General features: G+C 47.8%; 2 protein-coding genes across 2 annotated transcripts in view; one reads left to right on the top strand and one right to left on the bottom strand.

Moving 5' to 3' along the window:
- The window catches only part of gtpbp2b (GTP binding protein 2b), a 9,046-nt gene extending 8,911 nt beyond the window's left edge, over positions 1–135 (top strand). The window contains exon 12 of the mRNA XM_070922469.1: positions 1–135. This exon is cut by the window's left edge and continues 66 nt beyond it. Coding sequence (XP_070778570.1) covers positions 1–135 — 135 coding nt within the window.
- A 3,104-nt stretch (positions 136–3,239) lies between these two features.
- On the bottom strand, positions 3,240–19,960 carry tp53bp2b (tumor protein p53 binding protein, 2b). The gene is made up of 18 exons (XM_070922405.1): positions 19,952–19,960; positions 14,447–14,594; positions 14,209–14,322; positions 13,169–13,245; positions 12,719–12,820; positions 11,182–11,359; positions 10,287–10,492; positions 9,124–9,288; positions 8,676–8,895; positions 8,364–8,486; positions 7,959–8,065; positions 7,262–7,658; positions 6,189–6,967; positions 5,965–6,102; positions 5,533–5,666; positions 5,011–5,177; positions 4,136–4,335; positions 3,240–3,422 (listed from the first exon to the last, which is right to left on the bottom strand). Exons 1-18 carry the CDS (start codon positions 19,958–19,960, stop codon positions 3,381–3,383), a joined length of 3,306 nt encoding a protein of 1,101 aa, XP_070778506.1. The 3' UTR covers positions 3,240–3,380.
- Between the last annotated feature and the right edge of the window lie 911 nt (positions 19,961–20,871).

A 20,871-nucleotide genomic window follows, 5' to 3' on the forward strand; every position in this document is an offset into this window, starting at 1 on the left:
CGACTGGGCGCCAAGCTGCTCTTCAGGGAGGGCGTCACCAAGGGCATCGGCCACGTCACCCGCCTGCTGCCCCCCTCCCAGAACCACGACCAGAACCAGAACCAGAACCACGACCAGAACCTGCAGGAGCATTAAAGTCCTCCGTCACTGAGTCGGCAGATGTTGAGCTGCGTGAGAACTTTGACTGGACAGACGTCATCAATGCTCCTCTGATCGGGTTTATTCTCCTGCCACATGTCGGCGTATTAATCCGCCTGTGCTGGGTCTATAGTTCTGTCCTCATTTGCTCCCGCTGTGATGTCCATCATCATCGTCTTCCTCCCAGCAGACGTTCGTGTCTTGAGTTAAAGCTGGCTGACCTCAGTGGACTTAAGCCTGGACGGTTAATCTGATGTTGTGCCACAATTTGATTTAAGAGGCTCCTTTTTCTCGGCTGTCATGAGAAAGCAGCAGGATTATTTTCGGGGGGGTTTGAGGAACAGAACAGTGCTTACCTCTCGAGGAGAGGAGATCTGGATCCTGGATCTCTGCTGCACAGGAAGAGCTGACGTCTCTGAGACTAGATATGACATCTGAAGAGGGGGATTATTTCCAGAAGGAGTTTTAGTTTCTTTTCAACATTCTGGGTCTCTTGGTGATGTTTTTGTCTGCTCATCAAACATTTAGGACCAAAATGTTGGTTTTGCATGTTTCAGCCCATAAACTTCAAATCGTGAATGTTTTATATTGCTGCTGAGCAGGGTGGGGGTCAGGGGTCATTTTCTGACAGTTTGTGTGGACAAACAAGAAATATGTTCTTGTCGGAGTAGGAAATACAAAATGGAGGACGCCATCATGTCAGCTGCGTTACACCAGTTTTATATAAACCTCCAGCAACAAAAAGATGCAGCACGACAGGAGTCAACGCTACAAATACGTCTCCTCTGTAAACTGTCAAGCACCCAAGCTAGCTATTGGGCTATTGTGGCTAGCTAGCATGTTAGCTTGGCAGCTACAGCAGCTCAACAGCTGGCCCTGCGAGGAGTCACTATGCCACCAAGCTCCCAGCACTCACATTACTAACTTCAGTGTAAATTACTAACTCGTGTTAAAGAAAATGACTCTTGACTCCCGCGAGTTTCCGCTCACTGATCTGATTTCTGATTATAATGTGAACAAACACCAGCTCATTCTATTGTTCTCTGTTCTTTTGCACTTTATGCACTTTTAATCATTAAGACGAAGCCCTTCTGTCCAGTCAGCTCTGGGTCTCCTTCAGACCCACATACAGAAACCAGTTGACATTCTTTCCCATTCAAGCTGGTATTGATCAGCAGTCCAGCCAGCAGCCAGATGTTGGTACATTTTGTCAGATAATAATAATAAACCACACTTTTGGAGGTTGATGTATTGATGAACTTTCAGTTAAATGTGTCATTATGTAAATGCATTTTGTTTTTGGGTGGAAAGTGTTGGTTTTCTCACTTTACAGAGATTCTTCGTCTTTAACTCGAGTAGCTGTTGAAGCCTCTACATTACATTCAGTATCTGCTTTGACTAACGACACCTTGGTTTCCAGTTTGTTCTGACTGTCATGTTTAATGATGATGATGTAAAAAGTTTGTAGGTTTGATGTACCAGGCAGCTTTTTGCAGCGAAACATAACCTGCATGCTCTTTGACTGGCAGAAAAACTCTCTTCTTCTCATTTAAAATATGAAATATGTATCCAGTGTTGAAACAGTTTTGTATGAGGTTCTGTGCAATTGTAACCCTAAATATCGAATGTACTTTTCATGGATCTTGTGTAGCTTTTCAAACTGCTTACTGTTCAAATGGAGTTACTGTTGACTTTGCACTTTGTACTCTGATGCTGCATGCGTGTTGATTCTGCAGAACGATGAAGACGATGGAGGCTGAGCTGAGGTCAAACGCTACGGCTGAACATTTAAACATTGAAGAGTATTCATCAGTTTGTTTTTCCTGACCGTCCCTCTGGCTAACAAATAAACTGTCGCGCTGAAAAATGAAACTGCTTGACTGAAATATGTTTTTTCCCATTTTCCCATTAAGGAACTTAATGATCTCCATCTTCCACAGAGTCAGATGAGAAGATGAATATTAGCTTCATGTCTGTGTGTACAGTACAGAGATAAGGTCCAGGATGTGTTTAGCTTAGCTTCATCAAGAGTGAAAGAAATACACGCTGCATCCTCTGATTTACAGACAGCTTTGGAATTCATTTCAGCTGATCAGGCTTTTATTTTGGAAAATGTAATAATCTATCAGTATATTAGAAAAACACTGAGTTAAAACATTTCAGGTTTTTGTAATGAAGCCCTCAGTTTCAACACAGGGCGACGTGGGAATCAGAATTTTAATTTTCACTGCATATGTACGTTGTTTATCTGCTGATGTGGATTATCGTTTTTTAAGAATTGAATGAAAAATGACACGAAATCTTTCTGACTTTTTAATCTTTTAAAAAAGCGACACAACCTCTGTGCTGCAGCAGAACGGACTCAGACAGCAAATAAACTTGAAGAACTGTCACACTCTTTCAAAACAAGCGTGATTCCTGAACACACACATCCCGTCTGTGTTTGGGGAACATCAGAACATTAACGATATGAATATCAAACTAACATTAGCGGACGGCAGCCGGTTCACGCTGAGCTGGGCCTGCCTGAGGCCCTGAGCTGTAACCTAAAGACTGCCTACAATTTATTTAACAGTAAACTGAAGTGAAACTTCTGTCCTACGGAGCCTCCAAAGAAACATCGCGCTCATCTTATGCACATAAAAAAAAATGTAATTTGCGACTGTGGCTCCGTATAATATCAATACTTACGTACAGAAAAATGACTGAATGTTTTAATGCTAATTTTTGCTACAGCTGTTGAAAATAGTGGCTGCCGTAACAAAACGAAGGGATTATGCCTTTAAATACTTTAATAATGGCAAAAAATCAAAAGACAGTGGCCTCGTGGTTCACGTAATGTCCCCGGTTCGATTTGTTGCATGTCAATAACATAAAATCTTGAAAAAGACAAGAACAATTCCAAGATGAACCCAGAAGACTGGCTGGTGGGAGGATATCAAAGACTCATCGGCTGCAGTCAAACATCTGCCAAAGAGATCTTCTGTTTGTTTTACCAGACGAGCTGTTGCTTCTTCTTCTTCTTCTTCTTCTTCTTCTTCTTCTTCTTCTTCTTCTTCGGCCTCTCCAGCAGTCCGTTGTGACATTCTTTGCGCTGACGTTATAAAAAACAAACAGGTCCAATGGCAGTTCAGAAAACATCTGTCTCTTTTCTAACAACAACCTCCCTGCTGCACGAGTCCAGAGGTTAATTCGGCCTTCTCACAACATTTTGGTCTTTCGAGGGATTTGCCAGCCGTTGGTTAAGCCAGGCTCCTCTGCCGCGGCTTGATCCTCAGATACAGCTGAGAAATAAAAGGGGAAAGTTTCTCATTAAAACACCATTAAGATAAGAAACTTCTTACATAAGACTGTTGAGTAACAGGATTCTCAGAGCCTCTGCTAAACCTGATTAAAACACGTGACGCCGGCAGGGTCGACGGTTCAATTCCTCGTGGAGCTCAATGAACAGAGCGGGACATCATTCTGTATCCTCCTTTGAAATATACATGAAGACAACTTCAACACTACTTTACAGTCCCACAGTTTACAAATAATTTCCTACAAAGGAATTGACTGCAATTTCCTGGAAAAAGGTTCCTGTAATTTGTTCATAATGACATGGTAACGGAGACAGGGCTCAATTGGTGCACATCCATTTAATTCCCTTTAATTGGTAGAGTAACCTTTTACTGATACATACAATTCAACAAATATGGAGAATAAAGTTTCTAACAAAGTGAATATTTACAAGGTTTTGAATGGCTCTCTCTCCAGAAGCAGCTCCTTCATGGAAATTCCTCTGGAAATAACGGCTTATAAATCTACATGACAGATTGTGGGCGGTCACGTGATATTCTTTTGCAACTCTTTGTCAAAATATTTGGTTGTAGAAGCTTGGTGATACAGTGACTACTCACAAGGGTGGTGGGGGAAAACCGTGGCTGGCAAGCTAACCGCTAACATGCTAGCCAGCTTTATCAGCCGTTAGAGGATAAACTCGGATTAGTCAGCTCACCCCCAGCAGGTTGCGGGGGATGTAGCCCTCACGGTCACCACATCTCGCCCACCACCAGTCCGTCTCCACCTGGTCCTCCCGTCTCAGCACCGTCATGCAGTCACCCTCGATGAAGGCAAGCTCGTCGTCGCTCTGAGGCTCGTAGTCCCACAAGGCGTACACCACGCCGCGATTCATCACTCCCATCTTCTCCTGAACGCCTGCCGGGACACAAACAGGGAGCAAGAACCATTAAGAAACTGGATCATCTCAACTAAATCCCAGTGAGTGTTGACTAAAACCAGTAAAAAAGCTTATTATTTTTGTCGGACCATGATTCTAACAGGCAGTGTGGCTAAACCTCCTTAAGGACCCTGAAACACTCTCAGGGAACACAGGGACTTCTGTATGTACCCCCATTTCTTCCTTGGGACTCCTCAATGACCCCTGAACCCATGAATCATCATCATTATCATCATCATCATCATCATCATCATCATCATAGACCACTGAAACATCCCTTAAATCTGATGAAGAACTCCTGGAGACCACCACTGTGCTCGTCCTCATTGGAATAACTTGAGTGAATTCAAGCCTCCCTCCTTTTGCAAGGTTTCCCATTAACTGCTTGAAGAACCCTTTGAACTTTGTTGTGGAGCTCTCACAACCTCACAATGTAGACCCCATGAACCTCCCCCAGGACCCATGAAACCTCCTTGATAACACATGACTCCTGGAACTCCCTTAAGAACCACAAAACACTCTCAACACCCCTTAAACCTCCATGTGGATGCTACTTCCTTAGAATCCCTAGAACCTCCTCAGTGGCCTTGGAGCCCCTGAACGTCTCCCCCGAAATTCCCTCTTACAAAGCCCTGCATTGTGTTTCGTCTCACCGTAGAGGAACTGGGAGCACTGGGCGTAGCCGTCCTCCATCTCCTCACATTTGTCGGCAGCTGTCTGCATGTCGCTGTACGTGGTGGCGAAGACCGCGGCCCCCGACTCCACCAGGAACTTACAGACCTGAACATTGTTACAGGAGGCTGCACAGTGGAGGGGAGTCCTGGAGACGAGGACAGAGGAGAGGATGTAAGGTTTGAAAGATTTGTTCGAGCTGACTAGCCTGGTCCCAGACGTCTGGATCACCTCCCACACCTCAGCTCAGTGATTCAGATAGGTCCGGTGTGGTGCTACCGGACGGCGGTTTTCTTGGTTGGAGAAACAACCTTTGTAGGAGGGATTAACAAACCATCTTCCTGCATAGCTACAACCATGAAAAATAGCATCAGAAACCAAAAATGGTGACGAGCACGGATGAGATGTTAGCAGCTGTTTTAAGTCGACTTACAGAAATATTAACTCTTAAATCAACATATTTCGGGTTGGCAGACCGGACCGTTATTCTGGTTCAAACTCACCAGCCGTCGCTGTCGGCAGCATTGGCGTTGACACCAAACTGAACCAGAAACTTGACGATCTCAGTGTGGCCGGCGCAGACGGCGTTGTGCAGCGCCGTGATGCCCTCGTCGTTCGGCATGCTGGGGTCGTCCACCTGCAGGACGGAAATGTGATCACGTATTTCTCATTTAATCTGGACTCAAGCTGCTGATTTCAAGCATTTCAGGCAAATATTCAATAGCTTTCAGGATGAAAAACTTCAAGCTCAAATGGTTCCAAATGTTCCCTGTAGTCACATTAATCTCAATTATAACGACACTAACAATCTAAATAGCAGATTGTACCTGAATGCAGCACTTCATAGAGATCACTTATTCCTTAACTATTATCATACATCTGCGTTTGTGTCCGAGTGTCAAACTAGGCGACTCTCTCGCGGCCGTGTGACTCACGTCGTAGATGACCCTCTGGACCAGGTCATACTCGCCCTCCAGAGACGAGTCCAGCAGCAGGGCCAGAGGGTTGAACTTGACCCGCATGCTGTGGTCGATCTGCTCCGAGCCAGCTTTACGGAGGATCGACCTCTTACCCTGAGAGGGAGGAAATAAGGATTTCAGGTGAAGTGACCCTTTATAATGTCCCCCCCCCCGTGAACAGCTACACAGTCAACACTCACCGGGGGCACTGTGACCTGTCCTGTCACCTCCGGCGGCTGCAGGTTGAGGGCGTCATCTCCTTGCTCCACCTCACTACAGGTGGGGTAAGGAGGGGGCGGGTATGGGGGGAACTCGTCTGCAAAGTAGTCTTGGGAGACCGAGGCGGAAGGACACACCTCTTCCTCCTCCTTGTCCTCCGGAGGGGGGGGCAGTGAGCGGCAGGCGGCGGGATCAAGGATGGGTGAGCGGGGGGGCAGAGGGGGCGGGGTCAGGCTGTCCTCTGGGCTCTCAGCAGGCGGCTGGTTGAAGCCAGCTCCAGCGTTATCGTCGACCCTGGACAGGACGTCGGCACCGCCCGTCCCGTCCTCATGAACCTCAGGCTGAACATACATCCCTGCTGGACCGACTGTCTCCATGGGGATGGTTTCCATGGCAGCCAGAGTGGTTTTCTGATAGAGCAGCTTCTGGATGTTGGGTCCGGCCGGGCCCTCGGGCTCCGTGATGGAGCTGCGTTTCTTCAGGGGTCGGGGGGCGTGGTGCAGCCGTCGGCGCAGGGCCTCCAGGTCGGCGTCGCTGGGGTTCCTGTGAGGGTTGGACAGGAAGGGGAGGAGCTTGGTGGGGCTGAGTGGTCGTGGGGTGGCCCGTTCTGCCGGCTCTGCTCCGACACCTTCGTAGTTACCCAGGCAACCGTTGTCTACCTCGCTCCCGTCGGTCACACAAGACCCAGAATTCACGATGGCGCTGTCTGAGCCGACAGACTGCAGCCCCCCGCTAGCTGGGAGAACTGGTTTCCCGTACACTGTGAGGGGCAGAGACACCGAAGTCAGAGGCAACAAAACCAAAGTAAACTGAATCTATGGACTGGAGCGTAGAATAACAATCGTATAACATGGAGTGGTAGTACCACTAACAGCATCAGTATCTATATTTTCAACCCCCCACAAACAAACATTAAAAACAAACTTCTTGTAGAATGTTATGTGAAGATGTTTGCTGTGTGTTTGAAGCCGTGACATCAGAGGTAACAGTCGTAGTAACAGTGACATCAGAGGTAACAGTCGTTAAACAGTGACATCACCGGTAACAGCCTCACCTCTGGGCTGGCTGCGGGGCAGCGTGCCCTGGCCGCTCGCTTGGTAGCCCTTCCCCGGCGTGGCCTGCTGGGTGTACATGGAGTAGATGGACGAAGCCGCCACAGTCTGAGGCTTCGGCAGCATAGGCGGGGGGGCCTCCGAGAGCTCGGGGGTGTACGGTCGTACGGCGGCGGCAGGCGGACTCTCCTGCTTGTTGGGCAGAGGGAGGGTGTGGCTGTGGCTGGACAGGACCAAAGAAGGCCTGAGGTGGCCCCCGACCGGTCGCACCTTACCAGGGAAGGTCCCGGTGCTGTAGGGGGGCTTGGAGAAGGTTGGCGGGCCGGACGAGGAGAAAGGTTTGGGCTTACTGGGAACTGGAGGTGGCACCACCATCTTGGACAGACCTTTACCTGGATTCTGTGGATCCAGGAAAAATAATTTGTTTATGAGACTAATTACTTACTTCAAAAGTAAGACGTAAAGTTTGTTGTTATAGCGCCACCATTTGGCCAGTCTGTATTTTTTTTGCCTGAATGGTGGGTGAGATTTCCAACCTATCTGCTGAGTTTGGGAACTGTATCTGATACAATCTCTAAGACACAAGAGAAATAATCCAGCTTTGCTGCTCGGACCTCTAATAATTCTTTGATTTCATGCCAAAGTTAAATGAACAGGACGTTTGTAAAAGTAAGGAACAGGAGTGAGAGTCATTGATACCTGTTTGTCCCTGAGCAGGTTCTCGGTGATGTGATTGGTCCGTGAGGGGACAGGGGGCGGGATGTCAGACCCAGAGAGGCCCTTCTGGTCCGTGAGAGTCTTACCACCTACAAGAGGGGAAATCATCATCATAACACATCGTTTACGTTCCTTTTAATCTCCCAGACAGTAAATTGCTTTATTCTTTCTCATGAATACATCGCTTTGTAGCAGCTAAATCGGGCACGTCTGAGTGTCCTTGAACGCACCAACAGAGAGACTCTTCAGAACGGGACACTGATTGAGAATTCAGCAATGACAAAAAATAATAAAAAATAAAGACATAAGGCAAAGAAATGTTATATCATATCTCAACAATGACTGACGAGCAGTGGAGCTTTACTGTTAAATCGCGCCCCAACTGACCTGAGTTGTGGCAGCCGAGGCTGGACATCCGGGGCAGTGTAGAGGCGTGGCTGTAACCTCCACTGGATTCAGAAAATGAGCTGCTCCAGTCAGAGAGTTTGGTTATTTTTGAAGTGGCAAAACCTATAAAGAGCAGAGAAACTGTAAACACTGGAGGTACAAGTTCTAGTCCAAATCATGCTTTGGCACGTTTGGACAGAGGACGGAGCATCAAAGACATTTCGTTTGAGATTAAATAAATAACTCCTTAAAGAAAAAATGGTCTCCTTTTTCTTTCAGTTTTAACTTGAAGAGTAACTTCATGTGCAGTACCTGAGGCTGGTTTGACTGGTCTGGGAGGCGGCTTCAGGGACGAGTCGGGCATGGGCAGGGTGGCGGTGCCATCCGGGTACGCCGGCTTCACCAGAACCTGCTGGCGGGCCGGTACCGGAGGCCCCTGAGAGCTCGTGGTGGAGGACGACTGAATGTACGGCCCCACTGCCGCCACTCTGGAGCCCACGCCGTGCTGAGGGGCCCCTCCGTCTGAAGCCACCTGGAGGGAACGGGAATATCTGACAGCTGCAGCCACTTTGATGTTATAATATAATGATGCTCAGCACGAACTTGATGACGGTAGAAGGTTAGCTTGTATGTCCGTACAGCGGTTACTTGAAGGTAGCTAATTTAGCTAATGAGGCTTATCCTGATTTTACGTTCTTTACAAGTCGGGATCAACTAAATCCCTGGAGAAAATAAGTGAATATTTTTGAGTGAAACTCACCGGCAGGTTCTCCTTCTGCTGCAGGGCAGCCTTCTTCTTCCAGAGCCGCTGTCGGAGCTCGGCCAGCCGTCGGTCCATCGCTGCCACCTCCAGGTTCCTCTTGTTCAGGCTGTCTCTCTGCTGCTGCAGCCTGCCGCTCTGATCCTGGTTCAGCTTGTTCCTCAACTGGGAGGTCAGGGATGAAGCTCAGTGAACAACAGGTACAAAAGGAGGGAGCTAATATTGCCAAGTATACATTAGCTAGTTAGCTAGGCCTTCCTGCTGAGTTCAAACTAGCCACACTAGCTTGTCGCTATCTAGCAAGCTAGTTAGCCTAATGACAGACTTAATTGATGAGACTATTTTTTGGCACTACAGTGGCTCTTTTTCTCTTCAGTGGAAATAACCTTGTGTCCAGGAAGTGTTACCACTGCACAGTCTGATCTCTCTCTTTCACTCACACGTAAAGATTGTGTGAAAAAGCTAATAGGTTAGCTTCCTCCATTTTGGACTCTCCAGCTCTCCGTTGAGTTTAAAGTGAAACTTCGTGACTTTTGAAAAAAACAACAATAACAACACGATCCCCCACCAACAAATAAAACGTAGAATTCATAATTAATAAGATGTTCAGTTTAATGCACTGCTACAGCCTGTATGACCAGTAGCTTACGGTGGCTAATGTTAGCTAATGTTAGCGAACTCTGTTATCCTGCAAGTAAGCTGTTTATGAAATGTTCCATCAGCTCAGTTTAAAGGTCAGGACCAGATACAGGTCAGGTCGTCTGTTGGTTGGTCATAGTTCACCAAACACAACTCCAACAATTAGTCATTTAATTGATAATTCAATGGGCAACTATTTTGATAATCAGTTAATTGTTTCAGTCATTTATCAAACAAAGTGCCAAACATTTGCTTCTGAAATGTAAAAATGTGCTGATTGAATCTTTGAGATTGAATTGTTTGACATTTGAAGACGTCACTATGGCTCTGAGAAACTGTGAACACGTATTTTTACCACTTTTTGACGTTTCATAGACCAAACGACCAATCAATGAATCAAGAAACTCCCCGGCAGATTAATCAATAATGAAAATGATCTTTAGTTGCAGCCATAAACAGGAGGGTTGTATCTGATGCAGGAGGCCACACTGGAGGTCTGATGAAGTCCTCGACTGAGATCTCACCTGCAGCTCTTTGTAGAGGCGCTCCAGCTCAGCTGTGGAGGAGGTGCTGTGGTGATGAGGGAGAAGAGGAGGAGGAAGAGGAGGCTCCAGTCTGTCGCTCCTCAGCGCCTCCAGCTGGTCGCTCAGCTCCTCCACCCTCGACACAGCGACCAGCAGCTCCCTCTGCTTCTGCTGGAACAGACCGGTCATCTGCTCGATCTCCTCCACTGATGCACACAACAAACACAGGCTTCAGTATTGATACCGAAACTATAGTTTTTGGAGGAACGTTTTTCAACAAAAACCTTTTTTTTTTTCATTTAATAAAAGATGCCAAAATACTTAAATGTTAAGCAGCCATTAGAATATGTCAAATTATTATTTAAATCAGGAACTGATTACAAATCTGAAGCTGCATGCTGAAGACAAACTCACAGCCGATGTGAACCTGAAAGGATGAAACAGTCTCACGTACATTTGAAATGACAGCTGAATGTAAATCCTGTAATTTCCATAATGCTGACCCTGAGTCAGGGTCAAAGCTGTCTGACCTCATTACTTTTGACTGGGCAGTTACACACTGAATCTATCCTGCTGTGACTTATGTGACTGATGACCCAGTTTAGTTTCAAACTGCAGGTGGTAAACCTGCTTTTAGCAGCCCCAAAAGTATTGAAGTGAATGGGAAAACAAGTCAGAAAATAATAATTGTCCTAATTATCCAGCCGTTATGTCTGCCTCTTGTTCATCCCGCCAACGCTTCTCCTCTTTTCTGCCACACTTGAGTTTTCTGGCTCCAGTCAGTCAAAGATGACCGTGAGAGGTAAACCTGCTCCTCTCTGATGCAGCCACAATGTAAACCAATAAAATGTCGTTACGAACTGATTCCAGCCACCCAGACCTCCGTCACACTGACCTAGTTTGCTGTTGCTCAGGCGTTTCTGCTCCACCTGGCCCCTGAGGGCCCGGACCCGTCGCAGTTTGGCCTCCTGGTTGTGTGCGTTCTCTCTGAGCTGCTGCAGTCGCTCCTGTTCAGAGACCTCCTGCTGCTGCTGCCGCTGATCCTGCAGCTTCAGGTACCGCAGCCGCTGCTCCTGCAACATCCAGCAAACACACTCAGTCAGTTAGTACGACTGTATCGGCTGAATGCACGTCAGGGTGAGGCCTGCTGAGCCAGAGGCCTCCGTCCACGGGCAAGTGTCCTCTGCACACGGCTGGAGTGTCACAGAGAGGGGTGAGATGTCACAGAGAGGGGTGAGAAGAGGGGTGAGACGTCACAGAGAGGGGTGAGATGTCACAGAGAGGGGTGAGACGTCACAGAGAGGGGAGAGAAGAGGGGTGAGACGTCACAGAGAGGGGTGAGATGTCACAGAGAGGGGTGAGACGTCACAGAGAGGGGTGAGAAGAGGGGTGAGACGTCACAGAGAGGGGTGAGACGTCACAGAGAGGGGTGAGACGTCACAGAGAGGGGTGAGACGTCACAGAGAGGGGTGAGAAGAGGGGTGAGACGTCACAGAGAGGGGAGAGATGTCACAGAGAGGGGTGAGAAGAGGGGTGAGATGTCACAGAGAGGGGTGAGAAGAGGGGTGAGACGTCACAGAGAGGGGAGAGATGTCACAGAGAGGGGTGAGAAGAGGGATGAGACGTCACAGACAGGGGTGAGACGTCACAGAGGGGGGTGAGACGTCACAGAGAGGGGTGAGACGTCACAGAGTAGGGTGAGGCGTCACACAGAGGGGTGAGGCGTCACAGAGAGGGGTGAGACGTCACAGAGGGGTGAGACGTCACAGAGGGGGGAGACGTCACAGAGAGGGGAGAGAAGAGGGGTGAGACGTCACAGAGAGGGGTGAGACGTCACAGAGAGGGGAGAGAAGAGGGGTGAGACGTCACAGAGAGGGGTGAGACGTCACAGAGAGGGGTGAGACGTCACAGAGGGGTGAGACGTCACAGAGGGGGGAGACGTCACAGAGAGGGGAGACGTCACAGAGAGGGGAGAGAAGAGGGGTGAGACGTCACAGAGAGGGGTGAGACGTCACAGAGGGGGGAGACGTCACAGAGAGGGGTGAGACGTCACAGAGGGGGGAGACGTCACAGAGAGGGGTGAGACATCACAGAGGGGGGAGACGTCACAGAGAGGGGTGAGACGTCACAGAGGGGTGAGACGTCACAGAGGGGTGAGACGTCACAGAGGGGGGAGACGTCACAGAGAGGGGTGAGACGTCACAGAGGGGGGAGACGTCACAGAGAGGGGTGAGACGTCACAGAGGGGTGAGACGTCACAGAGGGGGGAGACGTCACAGAGAGGGGAGAGAAGAGGGGTGAGACGTCACAGAGAGGGGTGAGACGTCACAGAGAGGGGTGAGACGTCACAGAGAGGGGTGAGACGTCACACAGAGGGGTGAGACGTCACAGAGGGGGGAGACGTGGTATTATTCGCAGTATGTGTGTCGTACCTTGGAGGCCAGCAGCTGCTGCTGAGCATTGATCTGCTGCTGCTGTCGGGTTGCCAGATCCTGCAGGTCGCTCAGCGTCACGTCCAGACGAGCAGCTGAGACCTGCAACACACACACACACACACACACACACACACACACACACACACACACACACACACACACACAGTCAGAGTTCACCTTCACACGGACGAACTTTCAGAGGGTTAGGGTCTGTACATCCATCCAACAACAGCTCCAACACTCACTGCTGCTAAAACCACCATGTGTCCCTTCTACATTTCTGTTTCCAACATACAACATGGACTTTGTTTCTCTTTTAATGGAGCTAGGCTAGCAGTTTCCCTCTGCTTCCAGTTTTTGTGCTAAGCTAGGCAGCACCCGGACCTATCTCTGTACAGAAACTGATACGTGGATCTTCTCATGTGACTCTGAGTAAAAGAGTCTCACCCCGTTCTCCAGACATCTCTCCACAGACGCTTTCACCTGGTTCCTCTTCATCATCTGCTCTGCAGCTCTGGATCCACCTGGACAAGAAGACACAGTTAGTGTTGAGGCTAATTTTACGTTTTTAGCCATGCTAGCTGCGTGGCTCTGTGGGTGGTAATGTCAGTCGGTCCCGCGCTTTGGCCCACGCGGTCTTTAAAAACTATTGGATGAATGGATGAATCCTACTGATCAGCCAAATGTTGATTTGTCCGATTCTTTGGTTTGTGATCAAACATCTACAAAGCTAACGACATTCATTGCATTAGCTGCTAAAAATCTGTGGCACGAGATGTGTTCACGTTCAGCCTCTTTTTCTGGAAAGTACCAGCCAGGTCAGAAATCTGAGAGCTGGACTGTTTATCAACCAAAACCTCAGAGGGGATTTCCTTGTTTTTAGGACAGAAAGAAAAAAAACCAAATCACAGTCCATCGAAAAACCCCACAGAGTCCAGCAGCTGCAGACGCCGCTTGAGTCATAAGCTGATTACAGTTGGTCATCTACTGTAGTTACACGCTGAACCTCCTCCGTCACTGCTGCTGATCTGCACCATGTGCTGTCAGCACCTCGACATGCACAAAAACAACTGGATTACTGTGAGTACTCAACTGAGGGCAGGAGTTAGATTAAAGTACTTATACTCAGTGATCAGTCCCAGTTCAACCACAGTCGCAGTCTGTCTGCTTCTCATATTCCTTCACATGATGACCGATGAGCTCTTTAATACTAATTAAGATGAGTTTGTAGTTTCTCAGCTACAACTTCAGCCAAATAACCCCCCCCCCCCCGTGCTGCAGTCTTTATCTCTGTTAACTACCCACTGTTGTCCTGTGGAGGATGTAGACAGCCATGTAGAGTCACCAGCTGCTTGGAGATTCACGCTGTCCCCCCAGATCACACCTCCCTCCACACAGGCCATTCTGAACATGATCCCTCACTGGCTTCCCCTGTGTTGAGCCCTCTGTGGTGGAGGGCGGGGGTTTCCTCCATGTGTGTTTCTTACCTGACTCTCGTCCTGGAGCTCTCTGGTGACGCAGGAGGTATCGAACCTCCCCCCTCTGCTGCCCCCATCGCTGCAACGCCTCCAACATCCGCTCCCCCTCTCCAACGACACGCTCTGATTGGTTAAAAAAACAGATCAACTGTTAATGAACAGTGTTTGTTAGCTTGATAAGATAATAAGTCGTGATCTCGAGATAAGAAGCCTAAAATGTGTAAATATATATTTAGTGGAGACTCACCTGAGCCTCTCCACATCTCGGACAGGTAGCAGTCGGCCTCGCCGGGCTCCTTGCAGAGCTCTACTACATCTCTGCACAGCGTCTCCGGCGTGACGGGAACCTCGCTGAAGTGCTGGTCGTTGTTGCTGAGGTACACGGTGAGGAACATCTGCAAACACAGAGCAGAAACACCACAAACAATAAGGGTGGGGTGATATTTATATTCCCCTCAGATAATGTCAGGTGAAGGTCGTAGTTACCGCGGAGACGCTGAGCTCACCTCCTCACTATTTTAGCGTCGTTCCAGTATTTGTAGATTCAGTATTTTTTTGTTGGACTGCTTTTGCTTCTTTGTCACTTGGAATAAAACTCTCTGTTTTATGGGGACAAATCCATCAAATGTACATGTTTCAGCTGTAATGCTCCTGCAGAAGAGTCACCTGCTGTCTGATGGACTGACCTATTAAGCTATAAAATGTAGGATTTTGAGTTTTGTGCCTTTAAAACATGTAAAACACGCCTTTGAACAGATTGTGTTGATAGTTAAACCAGGATGTGATGTGACGCACTCAACCCACTGACAGGATAAAAACAAAACCTGCCTTCTGCACCTTTATGGCAGCTTTCTGTGCTATTTAAGACTAAAACAGATATTTGTGGACATACTGTAAATCCCATGATGCACTGGGCCATCTGTTACTCCAGCAGGGTATCTGCTGTCAGGCCCAGAGCCAGATTGCCTCCCACAGCCCGCCAACCTTCACGGAGGCAGCGTTCAGCGTTTTCCAGCCTTTATTCTTCCTGTTCGGGTGGAGCCGAGCCTCGTGTACGTGTTTCCCTGCGGAGCTGCTCGGAGGGTTGAGGCGTCGACCCGAGCCGGCTTCGGCTCTCGTCTCCTCTCCGTCTTCACTCCGTTCCACTCGGTCTGATGTGAAAAATGAGCTGCCGTCTTTGACCTTTCTGCTTTCTGCTCACAGAGCAGAGACTGACTGCAGCATCATTTACATGCAGATGTTGTTGCTGAGTGAGAAAAGGTCTGTTTGGGGTCCAGCCGGAGTGAAACACTGATGCACGAGTAAATAAATACAAGGAGAAGGGGAAAGCCATCCCCAGAAAATCAAGTCCTGCTGCTTCTTTGTGGTAGAAAACAGATAAAAAGCCTCTCTGACATTAGAAACAAACCAGCCGTGTCCTCCAGGGTCAGCAAATTCTCCTACAGGGTTTCTAAAGATGTGAAAGTGACGCTGTGTATTTGTGCATTCAGCCTCTTCTGTTCTCATTCTGTCTTTGAGCTGCTTCCATCTGCAAGCTGAAAAAAGCCTGTTTTACTTTCACCACAATGACTGCTTTGTCAATATTGCGAGAAAACCACGTATGTACAGAAAGTCACTGTGCTGTTGGAGCCAACAGTACAGTCGGCAGCAGAGTCTGGAAAGAAACCCAGCACTGCCGAGACGAAACCCTTCTGAGTCTAAAGCACATTTCAGAATTGTTATAAAACTACAGCTAATCAGCAGGAAACACAGAGTCCAGCTGAGGCTGAACGTCATCAGTTCTGCAGGTATTTGGTCACAAACCAAAGTGTTGGACACATGAACATGTTGACCTGATGGTGGCGCTGATGAAGAGTCAGTATGGCAAATCCATCCAATCTTTATATTACACAGAGTCACCATCAAAGAGCTTCATCGCCGTGCTGAAAGCTTCCTGCTGCCGGTTATTAAACCCCAGGTCACTCATCAGGGAGGATTCTGGGGGTTTTAAGGTAATATTCACTCTCTGGGCTCCGTCCTGGTTCACCTTCAGACTAAAAGGTTAGCAGACAGCCACAGTGGACAAGTGGAAATGAAGTGCCACATTCAAAGAGGGCATCATGTAGCCCTGCAGTCCATTAGCTGGTCTGCAGAGGTGGCTCATGGGAGATTTCTCACGCTGCTGTCAGCTAAAGCAAGTTAACCAATGTTCTAAGTAATCAAGACACATTTTAGTGTCTCCGTCATACGAATAATGAAACGGAGGCTGAAAGTGAAGCAGTGAACCTCAGTCAGTCTCCGGCCTGCTGTCCTACATACAGCTCTGAAGGAAACTGGAGCACCGCCGTCTTCCTCCAGGTTCATGCAGATGAAGTGGGTCAGCGCCGCCAGTCACCAAACCAAGGTCGACCGGGAAACACCACAGCCAATCAGAGCCCGGAGGAGAGAGGCTGTCTGTCCCTCAGGACGACAACGGGGAGGGGGAGCGAGACCTCCTGTCGTCAGTGAGCCTGGTTAGAGGACCTCAATACGTCCCGAGTGCAGACTGAAGGTGTCTGTTTATACTCAAAGTGGGGAAACGAAAGAGTCTCACAGGACACGAGGTCTCAGATCGTTCTGTACTCTGTACCGAGTGACATATCCGTCTGTCTGTCTGCCTGCCTGCCTGTCTGTCTGTCTGTCTGTCTGTCTGTCTGCCTGTCTGTCTGTCTGCCTGTCTGTCTGTCAACAGGCCGAGGCCTTGTTAAACTCTTGAGGCTGCAGCTCTTAATCCAGCCAGGAATTAGCACAGCATCAGGCTGCTTAATACCACCGAGCAGCCCCCAACCCCCCCACTGCTGCGAGGGAGGACACAAATGATCCATGGACCGTCTGAAAGACGTCAACAGCGTCTTCTAAACAACGAGGACTCGTCACCGACCAGTTCAACAGTTCACAGACAGAAACATCATCAACATCTGCCGTTACGTCTGTCAGGAGTGATTTTCTTTGTCATTTGTTTCATTGAATTACAGTTAAATTAAAACTTTTGCTGACACTCAGAATTCGGGCTGCAACCAACGATTCTTTTCACGATCAATTAATCAGCAGAGCCGTGATGAGGGTCTGCTCGGGCTCATCAGCCGGTTTTGGATTTAAATCTTTCAAACTTTGACTTCTTTGTAGAGAAATATTTTTCTTCAAAGTAGGAAGTAAAAAAAAATAGTGTTGTTTCAGCACTGGAACGTTTTATCAACGTTTTATCAACGTTTCATCAACGTTTCATCAACGTTTCATCAACACTCGCACAGAAACATTTCATGAAATACAGCAGCGATCAGCGATCATGTCTCCAGAAGTTTCTGGTGAAATGTTCTTACATTAGGATTCAAATGATTTCGTTTCACTGTATTAAAGACATTATTTGAAGAATTGATCAGACGACAGAGTCAAACTGTGTCGGACCAGAACAACATCAGCTGAGGACTCACTCAGACTGTTTTCTGCTCGGGGGGGGGGGGGGGGGGGGGGGGCGGCAGCTGGCACGCTGCAGGTCACATCCCAAATGTTTTGTAGGCGGCGTGGACGTCTGGAGCCATATGGTCGACTGCATCACGTGATGCACCAATATTGGATTAACGAGGCGCACACACACACACACACACACACACACACACACACACACACACACACACACACACACACACACAGCCCAAACCCTGCCTGCTGTTCAGGACAGTCAACAACATCAACACAGGACGCTGAACTATTGTTGACACTGAGCTCTGAAACCAGGACCCTCTCTGATTGGCTGCCTGCTGAACGTTAAAATCATACATTGGGATAATTCACACGTGTTTTGCTGTCGCTAATTGGCCATTAATAATTATCAGCTTGTCACTTTGGATTGTGGACAAACTTTTCAAGGTTCACCAAGAGGCCATCGGTCAACGGACCAAGAGCTGATAACAGGAAGTCACCAGCGTAACCTGGTCAGCAGCTGCAGCCGGAGCTCATGCGTCATGAATCAGCGGTAGAACCAGAACTTAAAGCTGCATCTCGAACAGGAAGCGCAGGAGTATCTCACACAGCATCTGATCTTATTGTCCCCGTCCAGCTGGAACTGGAAACGAACAACATCTTTAGTTCCTCGTCGCCTGAGGAACATTAAAATAATACTGTTCCCATATGACCTTGAACAGCGTGTGTGTGTGTGTGTGTATTTCTGGTCACTGTGGCAACGGTTACCAAGCAGCACGGCGAGCTCCACTGAGGACGCAGAATAATGATCAGGGCGACTGTGTGAAACATTTAGGGACCTTTTCATTGTTCCAGCCACACCAGCAGGTTTGAAAACACGACGGCTGAAGGTAAAGGATGTAAACAGTGACGCTGGTTAGAGAAGTCGCTGCTTCCTCTTCCTCCTCATCATGTTCCTGTCTCATTTATCATTTAACACGCAAGGGGAAGATAACTGCTCACTCGTGCAGCTGAGTGGATCCCAACAACTCAAATGAACCCACTTTGAGGTGAAAGTGTGGCGTTCAACGCGTTGCTGCGACCCGACAGGACAACAGGCAACACTTTCAGCTGAGAAACACAACCGTGGATTTCTTGTTTGTCGTACTTTAAACCAGCCTCAGTCCCACCTGACAGAAAAGGTGGGATTTTTCAAAATAAAGTTACGTGGTTGATGCCAGCTGCAAGAATCTGCACGTATGTTCCACTAAACACTGATTCTGAGAAAAACATGTCGCCACAGAATACAAACCTCTGGACTCGAGCTCAGTCTGAGGACCTTCTGTGTGTTTCGTCCTGTCGATAAATCTCATGATCAGATCAGAGCAGCAGCACCTGATAGATCTTATTATTATCATCATTATTATTATTAAAACACATCAGTGAGCCTCACTGTGTCACATGTTCCTTCATCACCATGAACACACACTCTTGACTCAGTCACACACTGTCCTGAGAGGCAGACCAGGACAGACCAGGACAGACCAGGACAGAGAGAAGAGTGGGACATGTGACAAACCAGGACGTGACTCTGATCCACCAGGACCCAAACTGTCAAAGTGTCCGGAGGCAGTAAAACTGAGGCTTCAGCAGCACTGCAGAGAGGACGAGAAGGTCAGGACTCCTTCTTCCCCTTTAAACCAGCGGCCCTGCTCTTCTCAGCTGACCTGCCATATTATTGATTACATCAAAAGTCACGTTCATTTCACGCTCACGTTCCTGCTGCGGGGTAAAATATATCTATTTATTTATTTATTTTACTGAAACAAAGTCCTGTGAAACACGTTTTTAATTGTTCATGGGAACTGTGAACCAGGCGGGACCACAGATACCAGTTTAGATCCACTGAGGTCCCATTTAGTGTTCAGACTCGACCAACACTGGAACCAGACTACAACGTAACTGTTCTGGACCATGATTGTGGTCTTGAATGTAAATTGTTCCTCAGTTGAGTCTTTTCTCAGCAGGACACACAGCTGCAGTGTAATGATTACACATAATTATCCACTAATAAGGTCCCATTAATGATCCTTCAACCTGCTACATCATCATCATCATCATCATCATCAGCACAGTCTGAAGTCTACACAGAACTATGTTCAGATATTTCTCCATTGAAGACGCTGCTCTCATCATTAACCTGAATGAGTCGGAGTGTTCAACATGTCACAGATGATGATGATGATGATGATGATGGAGCCAGGTTCTACAGAGATGGCTGCAGGTGGAAACATGTGAATGGATGATGTCTCTTCATGAAGTGTGTCACACTCACCGGCATCATGTTGGCACTTCTCCGCTCTGTCGCATCCAGACCGCAGCGGAAACCACCAGCCCGTCAAACCCTCGTCCTCCTCCTGGCTCGGTCCGTCTCAGTCCGCTTCATCCGCACCTCCTTTATTCTCTTCACTTATATTTCAGCTCCTTCTCGACCTGTTGCGGTGACCCGGCGGGCCTCTCTGTCCGTCCGCGGTCCGGCCCCTCTGGAGAGGAGAGAGAAGGATGATTTCAGAGCAGCTCCGGATGGTGCGGCAGGAAACACCTTTCAGAGATGAGCGTGTGTTTAGTTTTGATGATGGGAGCAGCAGACGGCGGGCGGAGCTGGAGGAGCAGCTCCTGCTGGGCGGTAATCCTGATCCACATCCAGGATCCGTCTTACGGGGAGGGTGTTTGGATCACAACCGTTCAATCAGCACAGACCGGCCACCGGCCCGAGCTCCGCTGGAGAGGGGAGCAGCGCTTCCGGTGCGGTTTTTCCAGAATAAAAGCGGTACTCAGTGATTCAAGTAGATCAATAATAACAATAAATAGATGATAAAATAGAAAAGAATATATAAATAAATCAAACTCAAATAAATTATAATAACTAGAAGGCAGTGATGGAAGAAGTACTCAGATCTTTTACTAAGTTAAAGTAGTAATACCAGTTTAGAAATACTAGTTTAGTTAAAAGTACAAGTCCTGCATTCACATTTTTACTTCAGTAAAAATACAAAAGTATTAATATCAAAATATACTACAGTACTAAAAGTAAAAGTACTCTTTATGCAAAATGGCCCATTTCAGAATAATAATACATTATTGGATTACAAGTATCGATGCAATATATAAACATCATTAATGTTTCAGTTGGTATATATATATATATATATATATACAAAAATCCATTAGTTGATTGTATATTTTGAATTAATC

This window comes from Enoplosus armatus, chromosome 2 (assembly GCF_043641665.1).
Source record: "Enoplosus armatus isolate fEnoArm2 chromosome 2, fEnoArm2.hap1, whole genome shotgun sequence".
Classification (NCBI taxonomy): Eukaryota; Metazoa; Chordata; class Actinopteri; order Centrarchiformes; family Enoplosidae; genus Enoplosus; species Enoplosus armatus.

What these genes read in the sequence shown, in the direction of transcription:
- tp53bp2b (XM_070922405.1), bottom strand. An exon ending in GCCTCTACAAAGAGCTGCAG is followed by an intron (nt 9,289 to 10,286) that starts GTGAGATCTCAG and finishes CTGACCTCCCAG; the next exon opens with TTGAGGAACAAGCTGAACCA. An exon ending in CCTCGGCTGCCACAACTCAG is followed by an intron (nt 8,066 to 8,363) that starts GTCAGTTGGGGC and finishes CCCCTCTTGTAG; the next exon opens with GTGGTAAGACTCTCACGGAC.